At 43.6% G+C, this 24,294-nt stretch overlaps 1 protein-coding gene across 5 annotated transcripts in view; it reads right to left on the bottom strand.

Annotated features, from left to right (window-relative positions):
* The window catches only part of LOC137422858 (ras GTPase-activating protein nGAP), a 205,479-nt gene that overhangs the window by 25,220 nt on the left and 155,965 nt on the right, over positions 1 to 24,294 (bottom strand). For all 5 annotated transcript variants that reach the window (XM_078775063.1, XM_078775060.1, XM_078775061.1 and 2 more), the window contains 3 exons: positions 14,745 to 14,981; positions 9,017 to 9,218; positions 136 to 314 (listed from right to left, as the gene is read on the bottom strand). In XM_078775063.1, coding sequence (XP_078631189.1) covers positions 136 to 314; positions 9,017 to 9,218; positions 14,745 to 14,981 — 618 coding nt within the window. The remainder of the gene's footprint in view (positions 1 to 135; positions 315 to 9,016; positions 9,219 to 14,744; positions 14,982 to 24,294) is intronic.

Raw genomic sequence — 24,294 nt, 5'->3', positions numbered from 1 at the left:
TAAAGTAGATTTTCCTGTTTAAAAAACAGACTCGTTTGATCAGATACAGCTTCTGAAAGCCCAATGTATCCATAACCTTTTGAACACTAATGATTTTGTCATGATCAAAAATACGGCGTTATAACCCAACCGTACTTTTCCTCATCTTCGACAATGCTCTGTAGGCCGGACGAGATGCTGCCGCTGACATTGGGTGTGGAACTGAAGCGACCCGAGAGGCGGTGCAGCTGCTGATTGATCGGTGGAGGAGATGCGAGGTCGGCCATGAGGTCATTCACGAGCTGAGGCAGAGGTCCGAGTTGTGCCAAAGCAGCCTAAGACAAAGCCCAATGTACACATTTGTATGAATATCATTTCAATTACATTCAGCATACATGTGCATCTAACTTCACTTTCGTGGCAAATTGAGACGTGTGATTAAAATGTCAATTTTCAGCCAAGAAACAACGAAATAGGATGATGAGAAATATGCTTCTGCTCATGTATAAATAACAAACTTGAAGTGATGCTACAGTTTGACAAACAAAACATGACATGATCGTAATGTATACAGTACTCAACAAGCCGGCAGACGGCTCAAAATACAACTCAATACAAGTCTCTGTTAAGGAGAGTGTCAGCCTGTTTTAGTTACCGTGGTAAACAACGGATTTTATCAAGTGAAAGGCAATTAGAGTACGTTAACAACAATAGGAAGTGAAGTGTGCCTGATGTTTTGTGGTGCCATACCTTGGTCAAAGCAAAAAGGGCCCTTCATTGGCTCTGACGAAGGGTGAAAATGCTCAAGCATCAAGCACATCTCTTAACATACTCTCATCGCCTTTCAGATTATAAAATCCATCGAAGACTGAAAGGACACACTTTGGAGTCACAAGGTGTGTGGTAAAATTGTACAACTGTTTGGTGTTTGTCCAAAATCGCCATCTTTCTTTTTACGGGGAACACAGAGGTAAAAGGTTACCTGGTAAACGGAAAAATATATACCACCACTATATCTGGACATGCAAGAAAAGTTACACTTCAAGGTCCCAAACATAGGGGCAATACAGCTGGCGCTCACCTGGTAGAATTAACAGCATACTACACTGACTAAAGGTATTTTAAACCAATTTCAATGGTTGCTAGAAGACAGGGCAGCAGGTAGATTTCATACGAACATAATCATAGGACTTTAAACAAACAAACAAAAAAATACCTATTTTGGGGGGCACTCCCCCCCCCCCCCTCCCCTCCCACCACGTGTACCTCCTCAGACCCCGATTTTTTAAATGCCAGGAACAAACTTTGGTACAACATGGGTGATTAAGGTGGTGGTCAAGTTTCATCAGAATTGCTATTCATACAAGGAACATGCCAGAGTGTACCTGTGGTACTTACGTCTACAAATTGGTTTACGCTAAAGGTTGATGATAGATTTAATCAGTCATTTATTTGGTTGAAATCCTCAGATGTGGGATCGAACGATGGGCACTGGGCATGAAAAAGACGGAAATGGTCGCACGAGCGAGAATTTGATCATCGAGGTGACAAGTTTGTTTTGGTTAAGTTTTATGGTAAACAACAACAGGTGTTCATATTATTGATGATTAAGTCAGAAGGTAGAGCAAAAGCAGGGTGAGCGAATGAATCAAAGAGCTATCTACGGTTGTATCATATTTGGGTTTGCTTGATTCGTGTTCCAATTTGAGTATGTGGGTCAAGATGGTGGGATTCCGGTGTGTATTGTTTTTCGTTTCCGTGTATGTATACACTGTTGATTTGTCCATTTCCTCATAATGTCCTTGTCTCCATTGGGTCTATGTACATTACGGGGCATCAAAATGCAATGCAAAAATTTTAATGTCAAAGTATCAATCTGTTTTTTTGGAATTTTGTTCCAATGTCTATACAAATAATCTTTGCAAAGTTTGGGGAAAATTCTTTCAGATTTAGAGGTGCAACGCAGCATGTCAAATTTTGGTAAAATTTCAATTTTCGGTGCTTTTAGAACTCCCATTTCCTATTAATATGACATCAATTTCTAAACAAATAAAACAAATACTTTTTGAGAAGATGTTATTGGAAAGAGAAAGATGTGTTTATTTAAAAATAAACATTGACATTTTCATTGAACATCACTGAAAAATGTTTGAAAATTGAGTCCTAGTCCTTCACTGTTTTCCGCTGGCGCTTGCAGCGGCGAAGATTGGGCTGCTCAGAGCGGTCATGCTCAACTGCTTGCAGCACATTCTGCAGATGTTGCTCACTCTTGGCTGCTGCCACAAAGTCTGATGTGAGTTTGACCCCACGCTCGGCACAGTCATTCACAACGTTGATGGCACGCACATTCACCACACCTGCCTGGAATGATGCACTTGTAGCCCACTCCTCTACATTGAGTGAGAGAAATGCTGGATCGATGTGCAGCTGGTGCATACCGAACCAGCAGTCTGGGTTGGCAAGGTCGGCCAACCTGGTGGTCGGCGAGAGGACTGGGAACTTTGGCTTGCCGAAACCAGTGCCAAAGCGCTGCTGTGGGGCTCGCATAGGAAGATCTGGCTTGTGATCCAAGATGGCATCCGCAAGTGCACGCCGCTCATCAGCTGGCACCTTGGTGCTGAAGAGTGCCAGGGGAAGCATCTCACCAGTCAGGTACCAGAGGTGCCTCTCCAGTGCTTTAATGGCTGATGTTGCAATGCCCTCATCAACAGACTTGTAAGCGTACAGGTTGTGGTAGAGTTTGAGGTCATTCCATGGGGCATCTACGGCTGTGTCACAGGTCAGCCACCATGTTGCGTAAATGTGCATAATGAAGTTGGCAAACGCCCGAATCTTCGGCACCTGCTGCCGTGTGGTGATGGTGCCCTGGGGAAGCAAGGCGATATGCTGCTCCAGCAAAGCCAGCTTGAGTGTGTAGAGGAGCTTAGCCATCCAACGTGCCTTGTGCAGCGCTCCCGGCCTTTGGAAGTTTACTGGAGTCTGTGCTGCATCATCTGCACCCAGATAGACAAGACACAGCTGCACAAACTCGTGATAGTCGCCTCGCTTGTAGTCCATCACTGCTGCAGCACACACGGTGAGTTCATCACGTAACCTGCCCAGGAACGGTGGTTCGGTGTTGGCAATAATGTAGCGGGACAAAGGGCCACTGTATTTGTGCGGCAGCAAGTCCCAGTTGGCCTGCAGACGCCTAAACAAGGTAACCTCGGGTGAGCATGAGGTCTCCACCTTGAGGCCAGTGTAAATGTGGCTGAGGAGCACCTCACCAATGTGATGTCGGCACCCGGACCAGAGCAGTGGTCTACCAAGGCGGAGCTGGATGGCAATGCAGGCTGCTGTGCGATGGCCTGTGTTAGATGCAGTGGTGTCAAATGCCATGTTGACAACCTGGTCGGCACAGCACCAGTCCTGCAGTAGCTTGCATGTCAGCCGGGCGATGATATCTCCACATGCCTCGTCTTTACCCTTTGAATATGCTGGCACACCAAGCAGTTTGAGCTGCTCCGCATCACCAACTACCACAGTCAAACGCTCCTCCAACTGGCGCACATTGGTGAGCGTCGGTGTCAACTTGCTGTCCCAGTGCAGGGTGCACATAGGAGATGGTGTCCACTGCTTTTGGTGTTCTTCATTGACAGCCTCCAGCACTTGACGGCGTGATCGGTCTGCTGTTGCATAGGATGCTGAAACATTTTCACAATTACCGCCCGACTCTGTGATCATGGCACGCGTGAAGGCAGCCTGCTGCATTGGTGTGATCTTCAACCGTGTAGCCAGTGACACGAGACTCGGCCGACTGAGGATGTCGGGTGGAACGAAGGCTGTGGTGCCAGTCTTTTTATGTTTGCAGGATGTAGATGGTGTGTCCTCAGCTGGTATAGTGGCCATTTCATTTGTATCGCTAACCTCATCACTTTCACTCTCCATAGTCTCCAACATCGCCATGTTGGACGTCATACTCATTTCCTGCTGCTCCTTGGTAAAGCGTGCCTGCCGGGCTGCTGCCCCAGCTTCACGATTCTGTCGCCGCTTGACCTTGGATTGCAGCTTGGCATCGAATGCGCCAAATGTGGCCACTCTGTCTCCCTTCATGCTGGCCAGGAAAGCAATGTCCTCTGGATTGCGGATCTGCTGCTCCGTGTTCGGAGACCAAAGTGGGAATGTGGCATCTAAGTTGCACACCATTGCATCTACCTGTCGAGCTGTAGCCTTACTGGAGCGCCTGGCCTGTGTGAGAACTAATGCTAGCTAACTAGATGACTAGCAAAAACTAGCCAGCTGCCCTAACTGGATGACTAGCAAAAAGTAGGTAGCTACCACCACAGCCAATCCGCCATCTTTCACCGACAACGTCAACATGTTACTGCTTCGTTGTATTGATAACAATATGCAGTTTTGCGCAATCACAAATCAGTCAATCAGTGTGAAAAAACATCGCTGAAATAACACTAAATAGGCTGAAATGGTGAAAGTGACCCTGATTATCGCTCGCCCGACAAACCAACTGGCCGCCGATAGCTTTCCACACGACTTCCTTCCAGGACGCATCATTGTAGTTGGACAGAGATGTGTCAAACTAAATTGGCTGCCATTCTGTACCAGCGATATTAGCTTCTCGTCTATTACTTTCGACATATTTACCTGAGAAATGACTGAAGCGAAGCGCGGTTCACTGCTGATTGCTGAAATCCTCCTTGGACCTTGATGTACAGTTGTACAGTACACATTCGCTGTGATTGGATGGCGACTGAACTCTGATTCGACGAAGCGAGCGGCGGTGCGCCCACTGCGCCTGCGCCTGGGACGTCAAACCTAGCTTATGGCCGTTGCACCTCTAAATCACCATATATTGCAAAAATATTTTGCATATGTTGTAACAACATGAATGGGAACACTTTATCACCTGAACAGAACAATAGGTTACAAATGTATATTTTGATGCACTCTAATGTACATACTCCTCCATGAGCCATAGCTGATCAGAGCTGTGAAAAAGGGATTTTCAAAAACGTTATCTATCTATAATTCCAGTAATCTCTGTCTGTCTGTCTGTACGTTTGTTTGTCTGTGACCGCTGTTTCTCGACAACCACGGGTCCGATATACTTTTAACTTGCCAGGTATATTGCTGGGGACCCGAGGATGTGCCTTTTCAAGGTTTCATATTAATCGGACAATTACTTACCGAGCTATGTCCAAAAAACGATTCAACCAATCAGAGAGCAGCGAACGATCGCGTGTGCCGAACGTGGCGGGCACACTGCCTCGGATGGCACATTTGACAGCGTATTCATTTATTTCACGTTTGCAAACTATGTTGGCGTTAAACTATGTTTTACAACTAATAAAAACGAATTTGCGATTCATTCGCTTTCCTGCGCGTTTGTGCACGCGATGGCGATTTCTTTACCAAACTCCGGAAGCCGTTCGCTTTGGACCAAACCATTGCATGTAAATAGAGGGGGGGGATTGTCACCACTCGCAAGCCGTTCGCTTTGGACCAAACCATTTCATGTAAATAGAGGGGGGGGATATAATTTTAGATATAGATATAGTACGGGCATGCCCTAGTTAATATGGATGAGGGAAAAGCAGCAGAGAGGACAAGGTTGAGACAAGGAAGGGAGAGCCTTAGGCCTAGCATGACAAAAAGTATTTGACTAAAGTAGACTGCAGTTAAACGAATGAGACTAAAGCTAAAGGCACAAGGAATCTGTCGAATGTGGACATAATAAGCAATTCATGTCGTGGACGGTAAAAGTAAATAACAACGGGACTCACAGGGTGGCTCAGAGTTAACATTCTTGGCTTTGACTTGCTTTGACTTTGCTTGGCTTGGCTTCAGAGTTAACATTTTTCAATTTTTTTTTAGTTAGTCCCTTTGAAGGAGACCGTTTAAGATTTAAGACCTTATTTTTCAATTTTTTTTAGTTAGTCCCTTTGAAGAAGACTGTTTAAGATTAAAGACATTATTTTTCAATTTTTTTTAGTTGGTCCCTTTAACTCTTAGATGCAGGCGTCAAAAATCCTACATAAACGTAGCCATTGGGCCTCGGAGGCCCAACGGATGTATTCGTGTAATGTTATTGTATTTTTTTTTTTTTGAGATTTTTTTTTTTCTTTCATATCCTTTTTCAATCCAAGTCGATGCTTATGGATGTGTATTTGCTCAGAAAATGTGAATCATTGATCCGATTAGTTGGAAGAATCCCATACAAGTAATGAATCCTTTTTTTTTTTTGCAAAATAAATTTTTTGTTCTTGGGTTTTCACCTTTTTTCCCCTCTAAATAGTTGAGGCTCATGGAGGAGTATTTGCTCAAAAAATATGATTCACTAATCCTTTTATTTAGAATGTATATGACCACAACTGTCAAAAATCATACACCTATGCAGCCATTGGGCCTCGGAGGCCCCGTGAATGTATTCGTGTAACGTTTTTTAATTTTCATATTTTTGTCACTGAATTATTTGTAACCAAGTTATAGGAGCATATAATGAGGCTCATATCAAGAAAATAACGATATAACATTGTAGTACAACAATATTTATGCGGGGCCTCGAAGGCCCCAGGCCTGCATTCGTGTCGGATTTTCGGGTTATAAGTGAAGAATGAAGATTTTCCCACGACACGGAATGAATTTTTTTATGCCACTGAATTTTGTGTAACAACATGAAAGTCGGTGAAATTGAGGCTCATTTCAAAAAAAAACAATTGTACAGCATAGTTTTGTACTTATGACTAAATTTGTTGGATGAGGTGTAAGTGACAAGAGCACAAGGCAAGCTTATGTTTATGACAAAACAAGGACCGCAACACACAACAACAACAACAACAACAACAACAACAACAACAACAACAACAACATCTTGAAGCTCTTGTAGACCTGCGATATCTCACAGGTAAAAACCTGCTTTGTTGCTCTTGTAGACCTGCGACATGTCACAGGTAAAAACCTGCTTTGTTGCTCTTGTAGACCTGCTGCGACATGTCACAGGTAAAAACCTGCTTTGTTGCTCTTGCTGACCTGCGACATGTTACAGGTAAAAACCTGCTTTCTTGCTCTTGTAGACCTGCAACATCTCACAGGTAAAAACCTGCTTTGTTGCTCTTGCAATCCTGCGATATCTCACAGGTAAAAACCTGCTTTGTTGCTCTTGTAGACCTGTGACATGTCACAGGTAAAAACCTGCTTTGTTGCTCTTGTAGACCTGTGACATGTCACAGGTAAAAACCTGCTTTGTTGCTCTTGCAGACCTGCAACATGTCACAGGTAAAAACCTGCTTTGTTTCTCTTGCAGATCTGTGATATTTCATAGGTAAAAACCTGCTTTGCTGCTCTTGCAGACCTGCTGCGACATGTCACAGGTAAAAACCTGCTTGGTTGCTCTTGTAGACCTGCTGCGACATGTCACAGGTAAAAACCTGCTTGGTTGCTCTTGTAGACCTGCGACATCTCACAGGTAAAAACCTGCTTTGTTGCTCTTGCAGACCTGTGATATTTCACAGGTAAAAACCTGCTTTGTTGCTCTTGCAGACCTGTGACATGTCACAGGTAAAAACCTGCTTTGTTGCTCTTGCAGTCCTGCGACATGTCACAGGTAAAAACCTGCTTTGTTGCTCTTGCAGTCCTGCGACATGTCACAGGTAAAAACCTGCTTTGTTGCTCTTGCAGACCTGCGACATTTCACAGGTAAAAACCTGCTTTGTTGCTCTTGCAGACATGCGACATGTCACAGGTAAAAACCTGCTTTGTTGCTCTTGCAGACCTGCGACATGTCACAGGTAAAAACCTGCTTTGTTGCTCTTGCAGACTTGCGACATGTCACAGGTAAAAACCTGCTTTGTTGCTCTTGCAGACCTGCGACATGTCACAGGTAAAAACCTGCTTTGTTGCTCTTGCAGACATGCGACATGTCACAGGTATAAACCTGCTTTGTTGCTCTTGCAGACCTGTGACAACTGTGACATGTCACAGGTAAAAACCTGCTTTGTTGCTCTTGCAGACCTGTGACATGTCACAGGTATAAACCTGCTTTGTTGCTCTTGCAGACCTGCGACATGTCACAGGTAAAAACCTGCTTTGTTGCTCTTGCATTTCCTCTGTCTGCTCATTTCACCCAATCATCTGCGCTCGGTCATTTTAAATCTCCTTCAGAATCAGTCACTATCACGGAATTACATAAAAAGGTGTGAAAACCAACCCCCCTAATTACAGATATGTTTGCTTATTTCCAATCATCAGCAAGGCCATGTAATCCATCATCGCAGTTTATATTAAATCTTTCCTTTTCTTCAACAGCCTCATCTCAGATTATCAATATGGATTCCGACGAGGTGACTCTACCTTGGACATGCTGCTTCACTCGATGTTTCCCACCTCCATCTACTGTTCCTTTTGTCCTGTTGCATCTTGGTGTTGGCTTAGCGGTTAGGGTGCTGGCTTGGGATCCTAGGATCCTGGGTTCGAATCCCGGTCGATCGCTGAATTAACAGCAGGAGGGTTGACTCAGCCTGTCATCCTTCCGAGGTCGGCAAATTGAGTACCAGCTTGCTGGGATGAATGATCCCGGTGTGTACCCCGGTTTAGAATAGGTACACCGTATTTCTGCGCATTGTAAGAGGCAACTAAGGGTTGGCGTCAGGAAGGGCATCCGGCCATAAAAAAAAACATTGCCTCAAACAGGAAACCATGATTGGCATGGGGCCCGCAAGGCTAACCCCCGCTCTAGAGGGGGAAAATGGCCTTAAAATGATCATTCATTCATTTCATTCATCCTGCTGTGTTCAGTGTTCTCGCTCTTCCATGAGACTAACACAAAAAAATACTTACTATCATTAAATCAATTGGTGAGGCTGCCATTAGATTATCCATGTGCTAGACAATCAGTACAATTGTCCATTACATCATCGTAGACCCAGCCAAAGGGCTCATTTTATGAAGTTACTTTTATTTGCGCAACACATGAAATTTCTTTTTACAGAAATCAGGTGCATGATCAGTTGTCAACATTACGTGAGCATGCACAGCTATGCACCTTGCCGAGCGTGGGAAGCACGTCAAAAAGCGTGTCATGGAGCAACGCGAGCTCCAGTCCGAGGTCGACCCGGCCGTCAAACTCGGGCCCTGCGCCAGACCCTCCGGTGCTGGACACGTCCGCAAGCAACGAATGCATGCTGCTGGTCTCGGTTTCCAAAAAATCATTCATGAATGCCATGTACAGCTCTTTACTGCCAAATCTGCCGGATGAGAGGGTGAAAAAGGATCAGTCAGTGCAAGCTGCAACAAAACTTGAGAATACATCTTAGACAAGCCGATGTGGGAGCCATGACTAACGGAGATGAAATGTCTATTTCTTGGCCGAGTACAGAAAAGATATCCAACAGGGAGTGCCTTATTATATGTGCTATATTTTGCAATTAGATGGCAGTTTACACACCTACGTCCCAAGATAGTTGGTCTTGTGGGAAGTGAAATGGACTACACCATACAATACTACTTTTGATAAGGAGATATCACAATTCCGGTTCCCATTCGCAATCCCAATAAAAACAAAGATTAGTATCAGATTCGTGGAAGAACTGCCATCATCACTAAAGGGATACTAACTTGGAAACACGACTTTTGCGCCGTTGACTCGATTTGGTCCTCGATATGCGACGGCTCAGTTTACTTCTCAGGAGATGAATTAAGGTAAAGGTAAAAGCAATTTTGTTTTTATCATGCTTGTGCTACATGTAAATCATCCAGCACATCCACATTAGTGGGGCGCCTCATGTATGTATTTACCAGTCGCGTGGGCATCAGATGCAAAAAGTGAGATAGTGGTTGATTTGACTTCATTAGGATATGAATTAAAGAAAAATTTTGGGTGACGATTTTTTCGGTGCCCAAAAGGGCGTGTTCGGGCCCAAACTCCAAGATGGGTGCCATCTCATGGAAAATACAGACATTGGCATATCTTTGGAACTACTTGACCAATTTCAATGATTTTGGAGTCCATTTTTAGGGTTTGCAAATATGCCTGATCATTTGGAAATGTTGTCAAGCTGATTGGAGGTCAAGGTCATGCAGTAGCATCAAGGTCAAGGTCATTTTTTTTACGTCTCTGTGCCGAAATATGCATATCTCTGGAGTTAATTGGTCAAATCGCATGCTGTGAGAGTCTATTGTAGAGTTTTCAAACATGCCTGATCACTTTGAACAGGTTTCAAGTCGATTTGAGGTCAAGGTCATGCAGTAGGGTCAATGTCAAGCTAATGTTTTACATCTCTATGCAGAAATACGCATATCGCCCAAAATAAATTGCAACATAATTTATTTGTTTAACCCTTTTCATACGAAGTCAATTTTTCTTGAATTTGTTCATCAAATGTTGGGCTGGTTTCAATTATTATTATTATTAATCCCCATTATATTACCTATTTCAGCTTCCTGATTCCATCAAATCAAGTCAAAGTTATCCTGCTCCAAACGATCAAGACTATATACAGAAATCAAACATGTCTGAAACAACTGCAACACCACATGTGTGTGTGGTGTGTAAGAGTGACTCTGGAAACCTTGTGGCTGACCCTTATGTTGAAAATATATGTGATATATTGCGCGATGCAAAAAGCCTGGATGACCTCGGGGAAGTTAGTTTGAGACCTCCAGCAGATTTTCTTTCTAGTCTACCCCAATCAGAGCTAGAACAGGTCAGATATCATTCAGACTGTCGTAAGAAAATTGTTCATAAGACACGTCTGGAAAGAGCCCAAAATAAAAGAGCCTGCTCTGACACTCATTCACCAGCCCAGCCAGTCAAAAGAGGCCGGCCAGCCAAATCAACAACAGGACGTCCACAGAGACAGGCGGGTGCTGTTCCTACGGAGAAAGTATGCATATTTGCTCCAACTTCTGGTAAATGCAAATATCATGACGAAAAACTTCACAAGGTTGTGGCGGACAATCGTGGGCAAACACTCCTGAACATCAAGGCTAACACCATGGATGATCATATCAGGGCATCACTGTCCAGTTTACATCAACCTGGTGATACCCATGCTCAGGAAAAGTGGTATCATAGTAGCTGTATACAGGGTGCTCAAAGGACAAGTTCAAATGACACTCGTGTAGACAATGATAATATGATGAGGGCAATTTCAGATGATCAGATTGTTATGCATGTTAAATCATCACTGATGTTTGATGCTGGGGTGGTGTTGAATATGGCTAAAATAAACAATATGCACCTGTCTATACTTAAGAAAAACAATATTGTAAACTTGAAAGACAATCAGAGAAAGTATTTGAAGAAATTGCTCAGTGATCGAATTCCAAACATAAAATTTGTTCAACCTCCTCAGTAAAATAAGAGTACAACAACAACAGGCATTTTAAGGCCATTTTCCCTGCTAGAGCGGGGGTTAGCCTTGCGGTCCCCATGTAATGACAATCTTCTCCATTTTGCCCTATTTTCTGCATCTCTCCTTGTTAACCCCCTTGCCCGCATTTCTTCTTCCACCATCTTTAGCCAAGTCTCTCTCGGTCTTCCCCATCCTCTACTTCCTTCTACATTCATTTCCATCACTCTTCTCAACCAGTCACTTTCATCCTTCCTCAACACATGGCCAAACCATCTCAACCTGTTCCTCTTCACAGCATCCATCACAGGCAATATTCCCATCATCTTTCGCAATTCATCATTTGTCTTCCTCTCTCTCTCAAAGATACTCCACACATCCACCGAACCATTCGCATTTCCACCCTTTCCAGCCTTCATTGCTGCTCTATGTTCATTACCCATGTCTCGCTCCCATAAATCATAACACTTCTCACACATGCAGCATACACCTTTCCCTTCAGCTTCAACGACACTCCCCTCCTCGTCAGCACGCCACTCAGTTCCCCGAAACTTCTTCCATGCACATCTCACTCCAGCAACCATTGCCGAGTCTGATCCACCTTCTCCATTCAGCATGTCTCCTAGGTAACAAAATGTTTTCACACCTTCCAGCTTCACGCCGTCTCCAAGATCCAACTCAACATTTCCTCCATTTGCAGCTCCCTCTGTGCAAACCTTACGCTTGAATGTAGCTGCCACACTGGTTAATGACCCTCTCAAACCACTACATTTTTGATGAACCCACTCAGCACACATTGTACCCACCTTTAGAGGCCTTTAGACGCCACCAGAGGCCTTTAGAGGCCATCAGCACACATTGTACATTGAATGGAATTCACTCCGACACCCTTCCTGTACACAGCACACGGCCACTTCCCAGTTCTTTCCACCTCACCACATGCTTTACCACTTGCCATCACCTTCGTTTTTCCGATATTCACCTTCAGACCTTTTGTCTCCATACATTCCTTCTACTTGTTCATCTTCTCCTTCAGTCCATCCATACTTTCTGCAATCAACACCAGATCATCTGCATACAACAACTCCCACGGTAAACCCTCCTTTACGTTCCGAGCCAGCACCTCCATCACAGCTACAAATAGTAGTGGACTTAGTACCGACCCCTGATGCACTCCCACCTTCACCTCAAACTCACCACTGTTCCCGTCCCCCGTCCTTACAGCTGTGCGCGCTCTTTTGTACATTGTCATCACTACTCTGATCAACCATTCCTCCACTCCTAACTTCCTCAATGCCCATGTCACTACTTCATGTGGAACCCTATCGAATGCTTTCTCCAGATCAACAAACCCAAGAAACAACTTCTTCCTCTTCTCCATGTACTTCTCCTGCAACTGCCTCAGAATAAAAAGCGCGTCTGTCGTTCCTCTTCCTGGCATAAATCCAAACTGCATTTCGTCAATCTTCACTTTCTTCCTTATCCTCCTTTCCAACACCCTTTCCAATACCTTCATTCCATGCTCCAATAACTTTATCGCTCGATAAGAGCCACAGTCCAGAGGGTCACCTTTCCCCTTGTATGGAGGGACGAGGGTACTCAGTTCCCAATCCACTGGAATGCGGCCTTCTTTCACCACCAGATTGCAGATCTCTGTCATTCTCTGCACACCCCAATTTCCCGCTGCCTTCAACATATCTCCCACAACTCCCGTCGGCCCTCCCGCTTTTCTACTCTTCAGTGCTTTTATGGCTTCCTCAACTTCCTTCTCGGTTATCTTCTCTGCCAGTCCTAAAACTGGGTTACTCTCTATGTTGCCATCCCATTCATTCTCTGCATTCAACAGTATTTCCAAATATCTCTTCCATCTTCCTTTAATTCCATCTGGGTCGACAACGATTTGTCCCACTTCATACTTCAAGCAACTCACCCCCATCACATCACACGTCTCTTTCGCTATCTGCTTTGCAATCCTGAATACCGCACTCTGACCCTCTTCCAAATCCAAGCGTACTCCGAACATTTTCCGACATGCCTCCTGTGCCTTTGCTACCTCTTTCTTTGCAGCCATCTAACTTTCATGCTCTGCCTTTCTGCTCCCGTTCCCTTCGCCTTCTGCCACTCCTTGAACTTCTTCCTCTTCTCGTCAATCCTCTTTCCAACTTCGTCATCCCACCACCATGTTTCCGAGTGCCTCAGTGGTCCTTTTGTCCATCCACATACCTCACCAACGGCCCCCAACAGGCTATCTTTCATTGACATCCAACCACTTTCAAGCTCAACCCCATCATCCTCTACCTTACTCAGCCTCTCTTTTAATGCCTCCCTTACTGTCACCTCTTTCAACCTCCACACCTTCATTCTCGGTTGGTACTTCACCAGCCGAGCTCTCCTCGCACCTTTCACCCTTATGTCGCAGACAACCAAGTGGTGCTGTGAAACAGCCTCCTCCCCCGGGATCACCTTTCTGTCCCGGAGGTGCCCCCTATCTCGCCTACGCACCATGAGGTAGTCAACGGTTGTCGTCGACCCACCTGACGGGTATGTTACAAGCTTATTATCCTCTTTCTGGAACTGAGTATTACAAATCAACAAATCAGCTCAATCAGCAAACTCCCAAATCCTTTAACCTTCTCCATTTCTCACACCATATTTGTTACCCCCATGAACTCCCTCAAAACCATCCATACTCCTTCCCACATGTCCATTTAGGTCTCCTCCTACCACAACAACTTCCTCATCTTTCACGTTTTCCATCAGCTTCTCTATCGCACACCAGAACTTGTCCTTCTCTTCACCGCCCCGACCAACCTGCGGAGCATATCCCGAGATGACGTTCACCAAGAGCTTTCCAATCATCATTTTCACCATCATCAACCTATCACTCACTCTAGTCACACTCACCACACTGTCTACAAACTCCTCAGAAAACAGGACACCAACACCATTCACGCCCTCCAGGCACCCTTGCCACACAAACTTGTATTTCTGTCCCTGCCTACCCTTCACAATTCTCACACCACTTCCCTTCCATCTCGTCTCTTGCACACAACATATTTCCACTCTTCTTCTGACCAATACTTCCACCACTTCTCCTGATCTCCCTGTCATTGTCCCTACATTCCATGTCCCAAACCTCAGAAACCGATCTCCACTTCGGGCTGTACCCTGCCCATATGTAGTTGTAATTGTCATGGTTCTCTTTTTGAGGCAATGTTTTTCATGGACGGATGCCCTTCCTGACGCCAACCCTCTTAGTCGTCTCTTACGACACGCAGGGAGGGATACGGTGTACCTATTCTAATCAGGGTACACACCGGGATATCGACCTACTTCACATATCTATTTTCTGTCTTCATGATACAAACTGTACAGCATTTAAAAACGCCAAAGTGCATTGTACCGTCTGAGGCTACCTACCGTGAAAAGTTTGCGAGGTTCTGGATGACCTTCGCAATGAGGGTAAGTGTTCGTGCTGTCCCTTCTCCTGGGTACTCGTGTGTTAGACCAAAGAGGCTGGGCGCCATGACAGCCGGACACAGAAATCTCAGGAATAACGAGGAACCAATCAAGCGCTCTGTCACTTCGGGCCGGCCGCATTCTGCACAATGGAGCCGCCATGCTGAAAAAACCTCCTTCAACTCTCGTGGAAAAACACTGTTGGACAGGCAGAAAAAAATCATCAACATCAGCCTCACTTTTGCTCTCATGGCGGTCAACAATGCAGATGCGATTGTATTTGCCATTAAAATGCAATTGTATTTGCCATTCCTTTAAGCTGTGCCTGGTGTTGGCTTAGCGGTTAGGGTGCCGGCTTGGAATCCTAGGATCCTGGGTTCAAATCCTGGTCAGGGCGCCGGCTTGGGATCCTAAGATCCTGGGGTAAAATCCCGGTCAGGGTGCCGGCTTGGGATCCTAGGATCCTGGGTTCAAATCCCGGTCAGGGTGCTGGCTTGGGATCCGAGGATCCTGGGTTCAAATCCTGGTCAGGGTGCCGGCTTGGGATCCGAGGATCCTGGGTTCAAATCCTGGTCAGGGTGCCAGCTTGGGATCCTAGGATCCTGATTTAAAATCCCGGTCAGGGCGCTGGCTTGGGATCTGAGGATCCTGGGTTCAAATCCCGGTCAGGGTGCTGACTTGGGATCCTAGGATCCTGGGTTCAAATCCCGGTCAGGGTGCTGACTTGGGATCCTAGGATCCTGGGTTCAAATCCCGGTCGATCACTGAATTAATGCCAGGGGGGTTGACTCAACCTGTCATCCTTCTGAGGTCGGCAAATTGAGTACCAGTTCACTGGTAATTCCCTGGATGTCGCAAGAGGCGACTAACATGGTTGGTGACAGGAAGGGCATCCGGCCATAAAACATTGCTTCAAAAAGGGGACCACGGTGCCCAAAAAAGGCCAACCCCTGCTCTGCGGGGAAGAATGGCCTCTAAAGGTGGTTCTTTCTTCTTGTATTCCTTTAAGCTGTAACGTGCAAGAGCACAACACAATGAAAGTATCACCACAGGGTTCAAATGCTCCACTCCTAAGTAGTGCAACCCCATTATTAGCCAAGCTGATACCAGCAGCCGACAAACGTTTACATGAGGTTGCCCTAGTTGTGAGAACATCAATCGTTAACAAATTCCCTGCCCTTCCCCAGGCAGTGAACGAACGACTCATCACGCTCAGACTCCCAATCGGCAAAGAACGATATCTCACCATTATTGGAAGATAGATACATTTTACGCTGATCTTAGTAGCTTGATCAACAAGACAACAAAGGAGGACAAACTGATTATACTTAGTGACTTTAATGCTCGTGTCGGGACTGATCATGCAGTGTGGCCCAACACCATCGGGTGCTATGGGGTCGGGAAATGCAACTCAAATGGCATCCTTATTCTATCCACATGTCATGAACACAGTCTAACTATTACTAATACCATCTTCCAGCTACCTGTAAAGCACAAAACCACGTGGATGCACCGTCATTGTAAGAAGTAGAGATGTGCAAGATGTTACTATCACGAGGGTGATGAGAGGTGCAGAGTGCCAAACAGACCGCAGAATGGTACGTTCCATATTGAAGCTGACTATAAGTCCACAGAATGGTACGTTCCGTATTGAAGCTGACTATTAGACCACAGAATGGTACGTTCCATATTGAAGGTACTGGTACTGACTATTAGACCACAGAATGGTACGTTCCATTGAAGCGGTCTATTAGACCACAGAATGGTACGTTCCATATTGAAGGTACTGGTACTGACTATTAGACCACAGAATGGTACGTTCCATATTGAAGCTGACTATTAGACCACAGAATGGTACGTTCCATATTGAAGCTAACTATTAGTCCACAGAATGGTACGTTCCGTATTGAAGGTGACTATTAGACTACAGAATGGTACGTTCCATATTGAAGCTGACTATTAGAACACAGAATGGTACGTTCCATGTTGAAACTGACTATTAGACCACAGAATGGTACGTTCCATATTGAAGCTGACTATTAGACCACAGACTGGTACATTCCATATTGAAGCTCACTATTAGACCACAGAATGGTACGTTCCATATTGAAGCTGACTATTAGTCCACAGAATGGTCAGTTCCGTATTGAAGCTGACTATTAGTCCACAGAATGGTACGTTCCGTATTGAAGCTGACTATTAGTCCACAGAATGGTACGTTCCATATTGAAGCTGACTATTAGACCACATAATGGTACGTTCCGTATTGAAGCTGACTATTAGACCACATAATGATACGTTCCGTATTGAAGCTGACTATTAGACCACAGAATGGTACATTCCATATTGAAGCTGACTATTAGTCCACAGAATGGTACGTTCCATATTGAAGCTGACTATTAGTCGACAGAATGGTACATTCCATATTGAAGCTGACTATTAGACCACAGAATGGTACGTTCTGTATTGAAGCTGACGATAAGTCCACATAATGGTACGTTCCGTATTGAAGCTGACTATTGGACCACATAATGGTACGTTCCGTATTGCAGCTGACTATTAGACCACAGAATGGTACATTCCATATTGAAGGTAACTATTACACCACATAATGGTACGTTCCATATTGAAGCTGAATATTAGACCACAGAATGGTACGTTCCATATTGAAGCTGACTATTAGACCACTGAATGGCACATTCCATATTGAAGCTGACTATAAGACTACATAATGGTACGTTCCGTATTGAAGCTGACTATTAGTCCACATAATGATACGTTCCGTATTGAAGCTGACTTTAGACCACAGAATGGTACTTTCCATATTGAAGCTGGCTATTAGACCACATAATGGTACGTTCCATATTGAAGCCGACTATTAGTCCACATAATGGTACATTCCGTATTGAAGCTGACTTTAGAGCACAGAATGGTACATTCCATTTTGAAGCTGGCTATTAGACCACATAATGGTACGTTCCATATTGAAGCTGACTATTAGACCACTGAATGGTACGTTCCATATTGAAGCTGACTATTAGACCACAGAAAGGTACGTTCCATATTGAAGCTGACTATTAGACCACAGAATGGTACGTTCCATATTGAAGCTGACTGTTAGACCACAGAATGGTACTTTCCATATTGAAGCTGGCTATTAGACCACAGAATGGTACGTTCCATATTGAAGCTGACTATTAGACCACAGAATGGTACATTCTGTATTGAAGCTGAATATTAGACCACAGAATGGTACGTTCCATATTGAAGCTAACTATTGGACCACTGAATGGTACGTATCATAATGAAGCTGACTATTAGACCACAGAATGGTACATTCCATATTGAAGCTGACTATTAGACCACATAATGGTACGTTCCGTATTGAAGCTGACTATTAGACCACAGAATGGTACGTTCCATATTGAAGCTGACTATTGGATCACTGAATGGTACGTTCCATATTGAAGCTGACTATTATACCACTGAATGGTACGTTCCATATTGAAGCGGACTATTAGACCACAGAATGGTACATTCCATATTGAAGCTGACTATTAGACCACAGAATTGTACATTCCCTTTTGAAGCTGACTATTAGACCACAGAATGTTACATTCCATATTGAAGCTGACTATTAGACCATAGAATGGTACATTCCAGATTGAAGCTGACTATTAGACCACAGAATGGTATGTTCCGTATTGAAGCTGACTATTAGACCACAGAATGGTACATTCCATATTGAAGCTGACTGTTAGACCACTGAATGGTACGTTCCGTATTGAAGCAGACTATTAGACCACAGTATTGTACGTTCCGTATTGAAGCTGACTATTAAACCACATAATGGTACGTTCCGTATTGAAGCGGACTATTAGACCACTGAATGGTACGTTCCGTATTGAAGCTGACTATTAGACCACAGAATGGTACGTTCCGTATTGAAGCTGACTATTAGACCACAGAATGGTACGTTCCGTATTGAAGCTGACTATTAGACCACAGAATTGTACGTTCCGTATTGAAGCTGACTATTAGACCACAGAATGGTACGTTCCATATTGAAGCTGACTATTAGACCACAGAATGGTACGTTCCGTATTGAAGCTGACTATTAGACCACATAATGGTACGTTCCATATTGAAGCTGACTATTAGACCACATAATGGTACGTTCCATATTGAAGCTGACTATTAGACCACAGAATGGTACGTTCCATATTGAAGCTGACTATTAGACCACATAATGGTACGTTCCGTATTGAAGCTGACTATTAGACCACATAATGGTACGTTCCATATTGAAGCTGACTATTAGACCACAGAATGGTACGTTCCGCATTGAAGCTGACTATTAGACCACATAATGGTACGTTCCATATTGAAGCTGACTATTAGACCACATAATGGTACGTTCCATATTGAAGCTGACTATTAGACCACAGAATGGTACGTTCCGTATTGAAGCTGACTATTAGACCACATAATGGTACGTTCCATATTGAAGCTGACTATTAGACCACATAATGGTACGTTCACTATTGAAGCTGACTATTAGACCACAGAATTGTACGTTCCGTATTGAAGCTGACTATTAGACCACAGAATGGTACATTCCATATTGAAGCTGACTATTAGACCATAGAATGGTACATTCCATATTGAAGCTGACTATTAGACCACAGAATGGTACGTTCCGTATTGAAGCTGACCATTAGACCACAGAATGGTACATTCCATATTGAAGCTGACTATTAGACCACTGAATGGTACGTTCCGTATTGAAGCAGACTATTAGACCACAGAATTGTACGTTCCGTATTGAAGCTGACTATTAGACCACATAATGGTACGTTCCATATTGAAGCTGACAAATTAGACCACATAATGGTATGTTCCGTATTGAAGCTGACTATTAGACCACATAATGGTACGTTCCATATTGAAGCTGACTATTAGACCACAGAATGGTACGTTCCGTATTGAAGCTGACTATTAGACCACATAATGATACGTTCCGTATTGAAGCTGACTATTAGACCACAGAATGGTACGTTCCGTATTGAAGCAGACTATTAGACCACAGAATTGTACGTTCCGTATTGAAGCTGACTATTAGACCACAGAATGGTACATTCCATATTGAAGCTGACTATTAGACCACTGAATGGTACGTTCCGTATTGAAGCAGACTATTAGACCACAGAATTGTACGTTCCATATTGAAGCTGACTATTAGACCACATAATGGTACGTTCCATATTGAAGCTGACTATTAGACCACATAATGGTACGTTCCGTATTGAAGCTGACTATTAGACCACATAATGGTACGTTCCATATTGAAGCTGACTATTAGACCACAGAATGGTACGTTCCGTATTGAAGCTGACTATTAGACCACAGAATGGTACGTTCCATATTGAAGCTGACTATTAGACCACAGAATGGTACGTTCCGTATTGAAGCTGACTATTAGACCACATAATGGTGCGTTCCATATTGAAGCTGACTATTAGACCACATAATGGTACGTTCCGTATTGAAGCTGACTATTAGACCACATAATGGTACGTTCCATATTGAAGCTGACTATTAGACCACAGAATGGTACGTTCCGTATTGAAGCTGACTATTAGACCACATAATGGTACGTTCCATATTGAAGCTGCTGACTATTAGACCACATAATGGTACGTTCCATATTGAAGCTGACTATTAGACCACAGAATGGTACGTTCCGTATTGAAGCTGACTATTAGACCACATAATGGTACGTTCCATATTGAAGCTGACTATTAGACCACAGAATGGTACGTTCCGTATTGAAGCTGACTATTAGACCACATAATGGTACGTTCCATATTGAAGCTGACTATTAGACCACATAATGGTACGTTCCCTATTGAAGCTGACTATTAGACCACAGAATTGTACGTTCCGTATTGAAGCTGACTATTAGACCACAGAATGGTACATTCCATATTGAAGCTGACTATTAGACCATAGAATGGTACATTCCATATTGAAGCTGACTATTGGACCACAGAATGGTACGTTCCATATTGAAGCTGACTATTAGACCACAGAATGGTACATTCCATATTGAAGCTGACTATTAGACCATTGAATGGTACGTTCTGTATTGAAGCAGACTATTAGACCACAGAATTGTACGTTCCGTATTGAAGCTGACTATTAGACCACATAATGGTACGTTCCATATTGAAGCTGACTATTAGACCACATAATGGTACGTTCCATAATGAAGCTGACTATTAGACCACATAATGGTACGTTCCATATTGAAGCTGACTATTAGACCACAGAATGGTACGTTCCGTATTGAAGCTGACTATTAGACCACATAATGATACGTTCCGTATTGAAGCTGACTATTAGACCACAGAATGGTACGTTCCGTATTGAAGCAGACTATTCGACCACAGAATTGTACGTTCCGTATTGAAGCTGACTATTAGACCACAGAATGGTACATTCCATATTGAAGCTGACTATTAGACCACTGAATGGTACGTTCCGTATTGAAGCAGACTATTAGACCACAGAATTGTACGTTCCGTATTGAAGCTGACTATTAGACCACATAATGGTACGTTCCATATTGAAGCTGACTATTAGACCACATAATGGTACGTTCCGTATTGAAGCTGACTATTAGACCACATAATGGTACGTTCCATATTGAAGCTGACTATTTGACCACAGAATGGTACGTTCCGTATTGAAGCTGACTATTAGACCACAGAATGGTACGTTCCATATTGAAGCTGACTATTAGACCACAGAATGGTACGTTCCGTATTGAAGCTGACTATTAGACCACATAATGGTACGTTCCATATTGAAGCTGACTATTAGACCACAGAATGGTACGTTCCGTATTGAAGCTGACTATTAGACCACAGAATGGTACGTTCCGTATTGAAGCTGACTATTAGACCACATAATGGTACGTTCCGTATTGAAGCTGACTATTAGACCACAGAATGGTACGTTCCGTATTGAAGCTGACTATTAGACCACAGAATGGTACGTTCCGTATTGAAGCTGACTATTAGACCACATAATGGTACGTTCCATATTGAAGCTGACTATTAGACCACATAATGGTACATTCCGTATTGAAGCTGACTATTAGACCACATAATGGTACGTTCCATATTGAAGCTGACTATTAGACCACATAATGGTACGTTCCGTATTGAAGCTGACTATTAGACCACATAATGGTACGTTCCATATTGAAGATGACTATTAGACCACAGAATGGTACGTTCCGTATTGAAGCTGACTATTAGACCACAGAATGGTACGTTCCGTATTGAAGCTGACTATTAGACCACATAATGGTACGTTCCGTATTGAAGCTGACTATTAGACCACATAATGGTACGTTCCGTATTGAAGCTGACTATTAGACCACAGAATGGTACGTTCCGTATTGAAGCTGACTATTAGACCACAGAATGGTACGTTCCGTATTGAAGCTGACTATTAGACCACAGAATGGTACGTTCCGTATTGAAGCTGACTATTAGACCACAGAATGGTACGTTCCATATTGAAGCTGACTATTAGACCACAGAATGGTACATTCCATATTGAAGCTGACTATTAGACCACAGAATGGTACGTTCCGTATTGAAGCTGACTATTAGACCACAGAATGGTACGTTCCGTATTGAAGCTGACTATTAGACCACAGAATGGTACGTTCCGTATTGAAGCTGACTATTAGACCACAGAATGGTACATTCCATATTGAAGCTGACTATTAGACCACAGAATGGTACGTTCCGTATTGAAGCTGGCTATTAGACCACAGAATGGTACGTTCCGTATTGAAGCTGACTATTAGACCACAGAATGGTACGTTCCGTATTGAAGCTGGCTATTAGACCACAGAATGGTACGTTCCGTATTGAAGCTGACTATTAGACCACAGAATGGTACGTTCCGTATTGAAGCTGACTATTAGACCACAGAATGGTACGTTCCGTATTGAAGCTGACTATTAGACCACAGAATGGTACATTCCATATTGAAGCTGACTATTAGACCACAGAATGGTACATTCCATATTGAAGCTGACTATTAGACCACAGAATGGTACATTCCGTATTGAAGCTGACTATTAGACCACAGAATGGTACATTCCGTATTGAAGCTGACTATTAGACCACATAATGGTACGTTCCGTATTGAAGCTGACTATTAGACCACAGAATGGTACATTCCGTATTGAAGCTGACTATTAGACCACAGAATGGTACGTTCCGTATTGAAGCTGACTATTAGACCACATAATGGTACGTTCCGTATTGAAGCTGACTATTAGACCACAGAATGGTACGTTCCGTATTGAAGCTGACTATTAGACCACAGAATGGTACGTTCCGTATTGAAGCTGGCTATTAGACCACAGAATGGTACATTCCATATTGAAGCTGACTATTAGACCACAGAATGGTACATTCCGTATTGAAGCTGACTATTAGACCACAGAATGGTACGTTCCGTATTGAAGCTGACTATTAGACCACAGAATGGTACATTCCGTATTGAAGCTGACTATTAGACCACAGAATGGTACGTTCCGTATTGAAGCTGACTATTAGACCACAGAATGGTACGTTCCGTATTGAAGCTGACTATTAGACCACAGAATGGTACGTTCCGTATTGAAGCTGACTATTAGACCACAGAATGGTACGTTCCGTATTGAAGCTGACTATTAGACCACAGAATGGTACATTCCATATTGAAGCTGACTATTAGACCACAGAATGGTACGTTCCGTATTGAAGCTGGCTATTAGACCACAGAATGGTACGTTCCGTATTGAAGCTGACTATTAGACCACAGAATGGTACGTTCCGTATTGAAGCTGGCTATTAGACCACAGAATGGTACGTTCCGTATTGAAGCTGACTATTAGACCACAGAATGGTACGTTCCGTATTGAAGCTGACTATTAGACCACAGAATGGTACGTTCCGTATTGAAGCTGACTATTAGACCACAGAATGGTACATTCCATATTGAAGCTGACTATTAGACCACAGAATGGTACATTCCATATTGAAGCTGACTATTAGACCACAGAATGGTACATTCCGTATTGAAGCTGACTATTAGACCACAGAATGGTACATTCCGTATTGAAGCTGACTATTAGACCACATAATGGTACGTTCCGTATTGAAGCTGACTATTAGACCACAGAATGGTACATTCCGTATTGAAGCTGACTATTAGACCACAGAATGGTACGTTCCGTATTGAAGCTGACTATTAGACCACATAATGGTACGTTCCGTATTGAAGCTGACTATTAGACCACAGAATGGTACGTTCCGTATTGAAGCTGACTATTAGACCACAGAATGGTACGTTCCGTATTGAAGCTGGCTATTAGACCACAGAATGGTACATTCCATATTGAAGCTGACTATTAGACCACAGAATGGTACATTCCGTATTG

The sequence above is a fragment of the Myxine glutinosa genome, chromosome 3 (genome assembly GCF_964187855.1).
Source record: "Myxine glutinosa chromosome 3, kmMyxGlut1.1, whole genome shotgun sequence".
Taxonomy (NCBI): Eukaryota; Metazoa; Chordata; class Myxini; order Myxiniformes; family Myxinidae; genus Myxine; species Myxine glutinosa.
The sequence above is the reverse complement of the archived record's forward strand: the minus strand, read 5'-3'. Positions and strand labels throughout refer to the sequence as shown.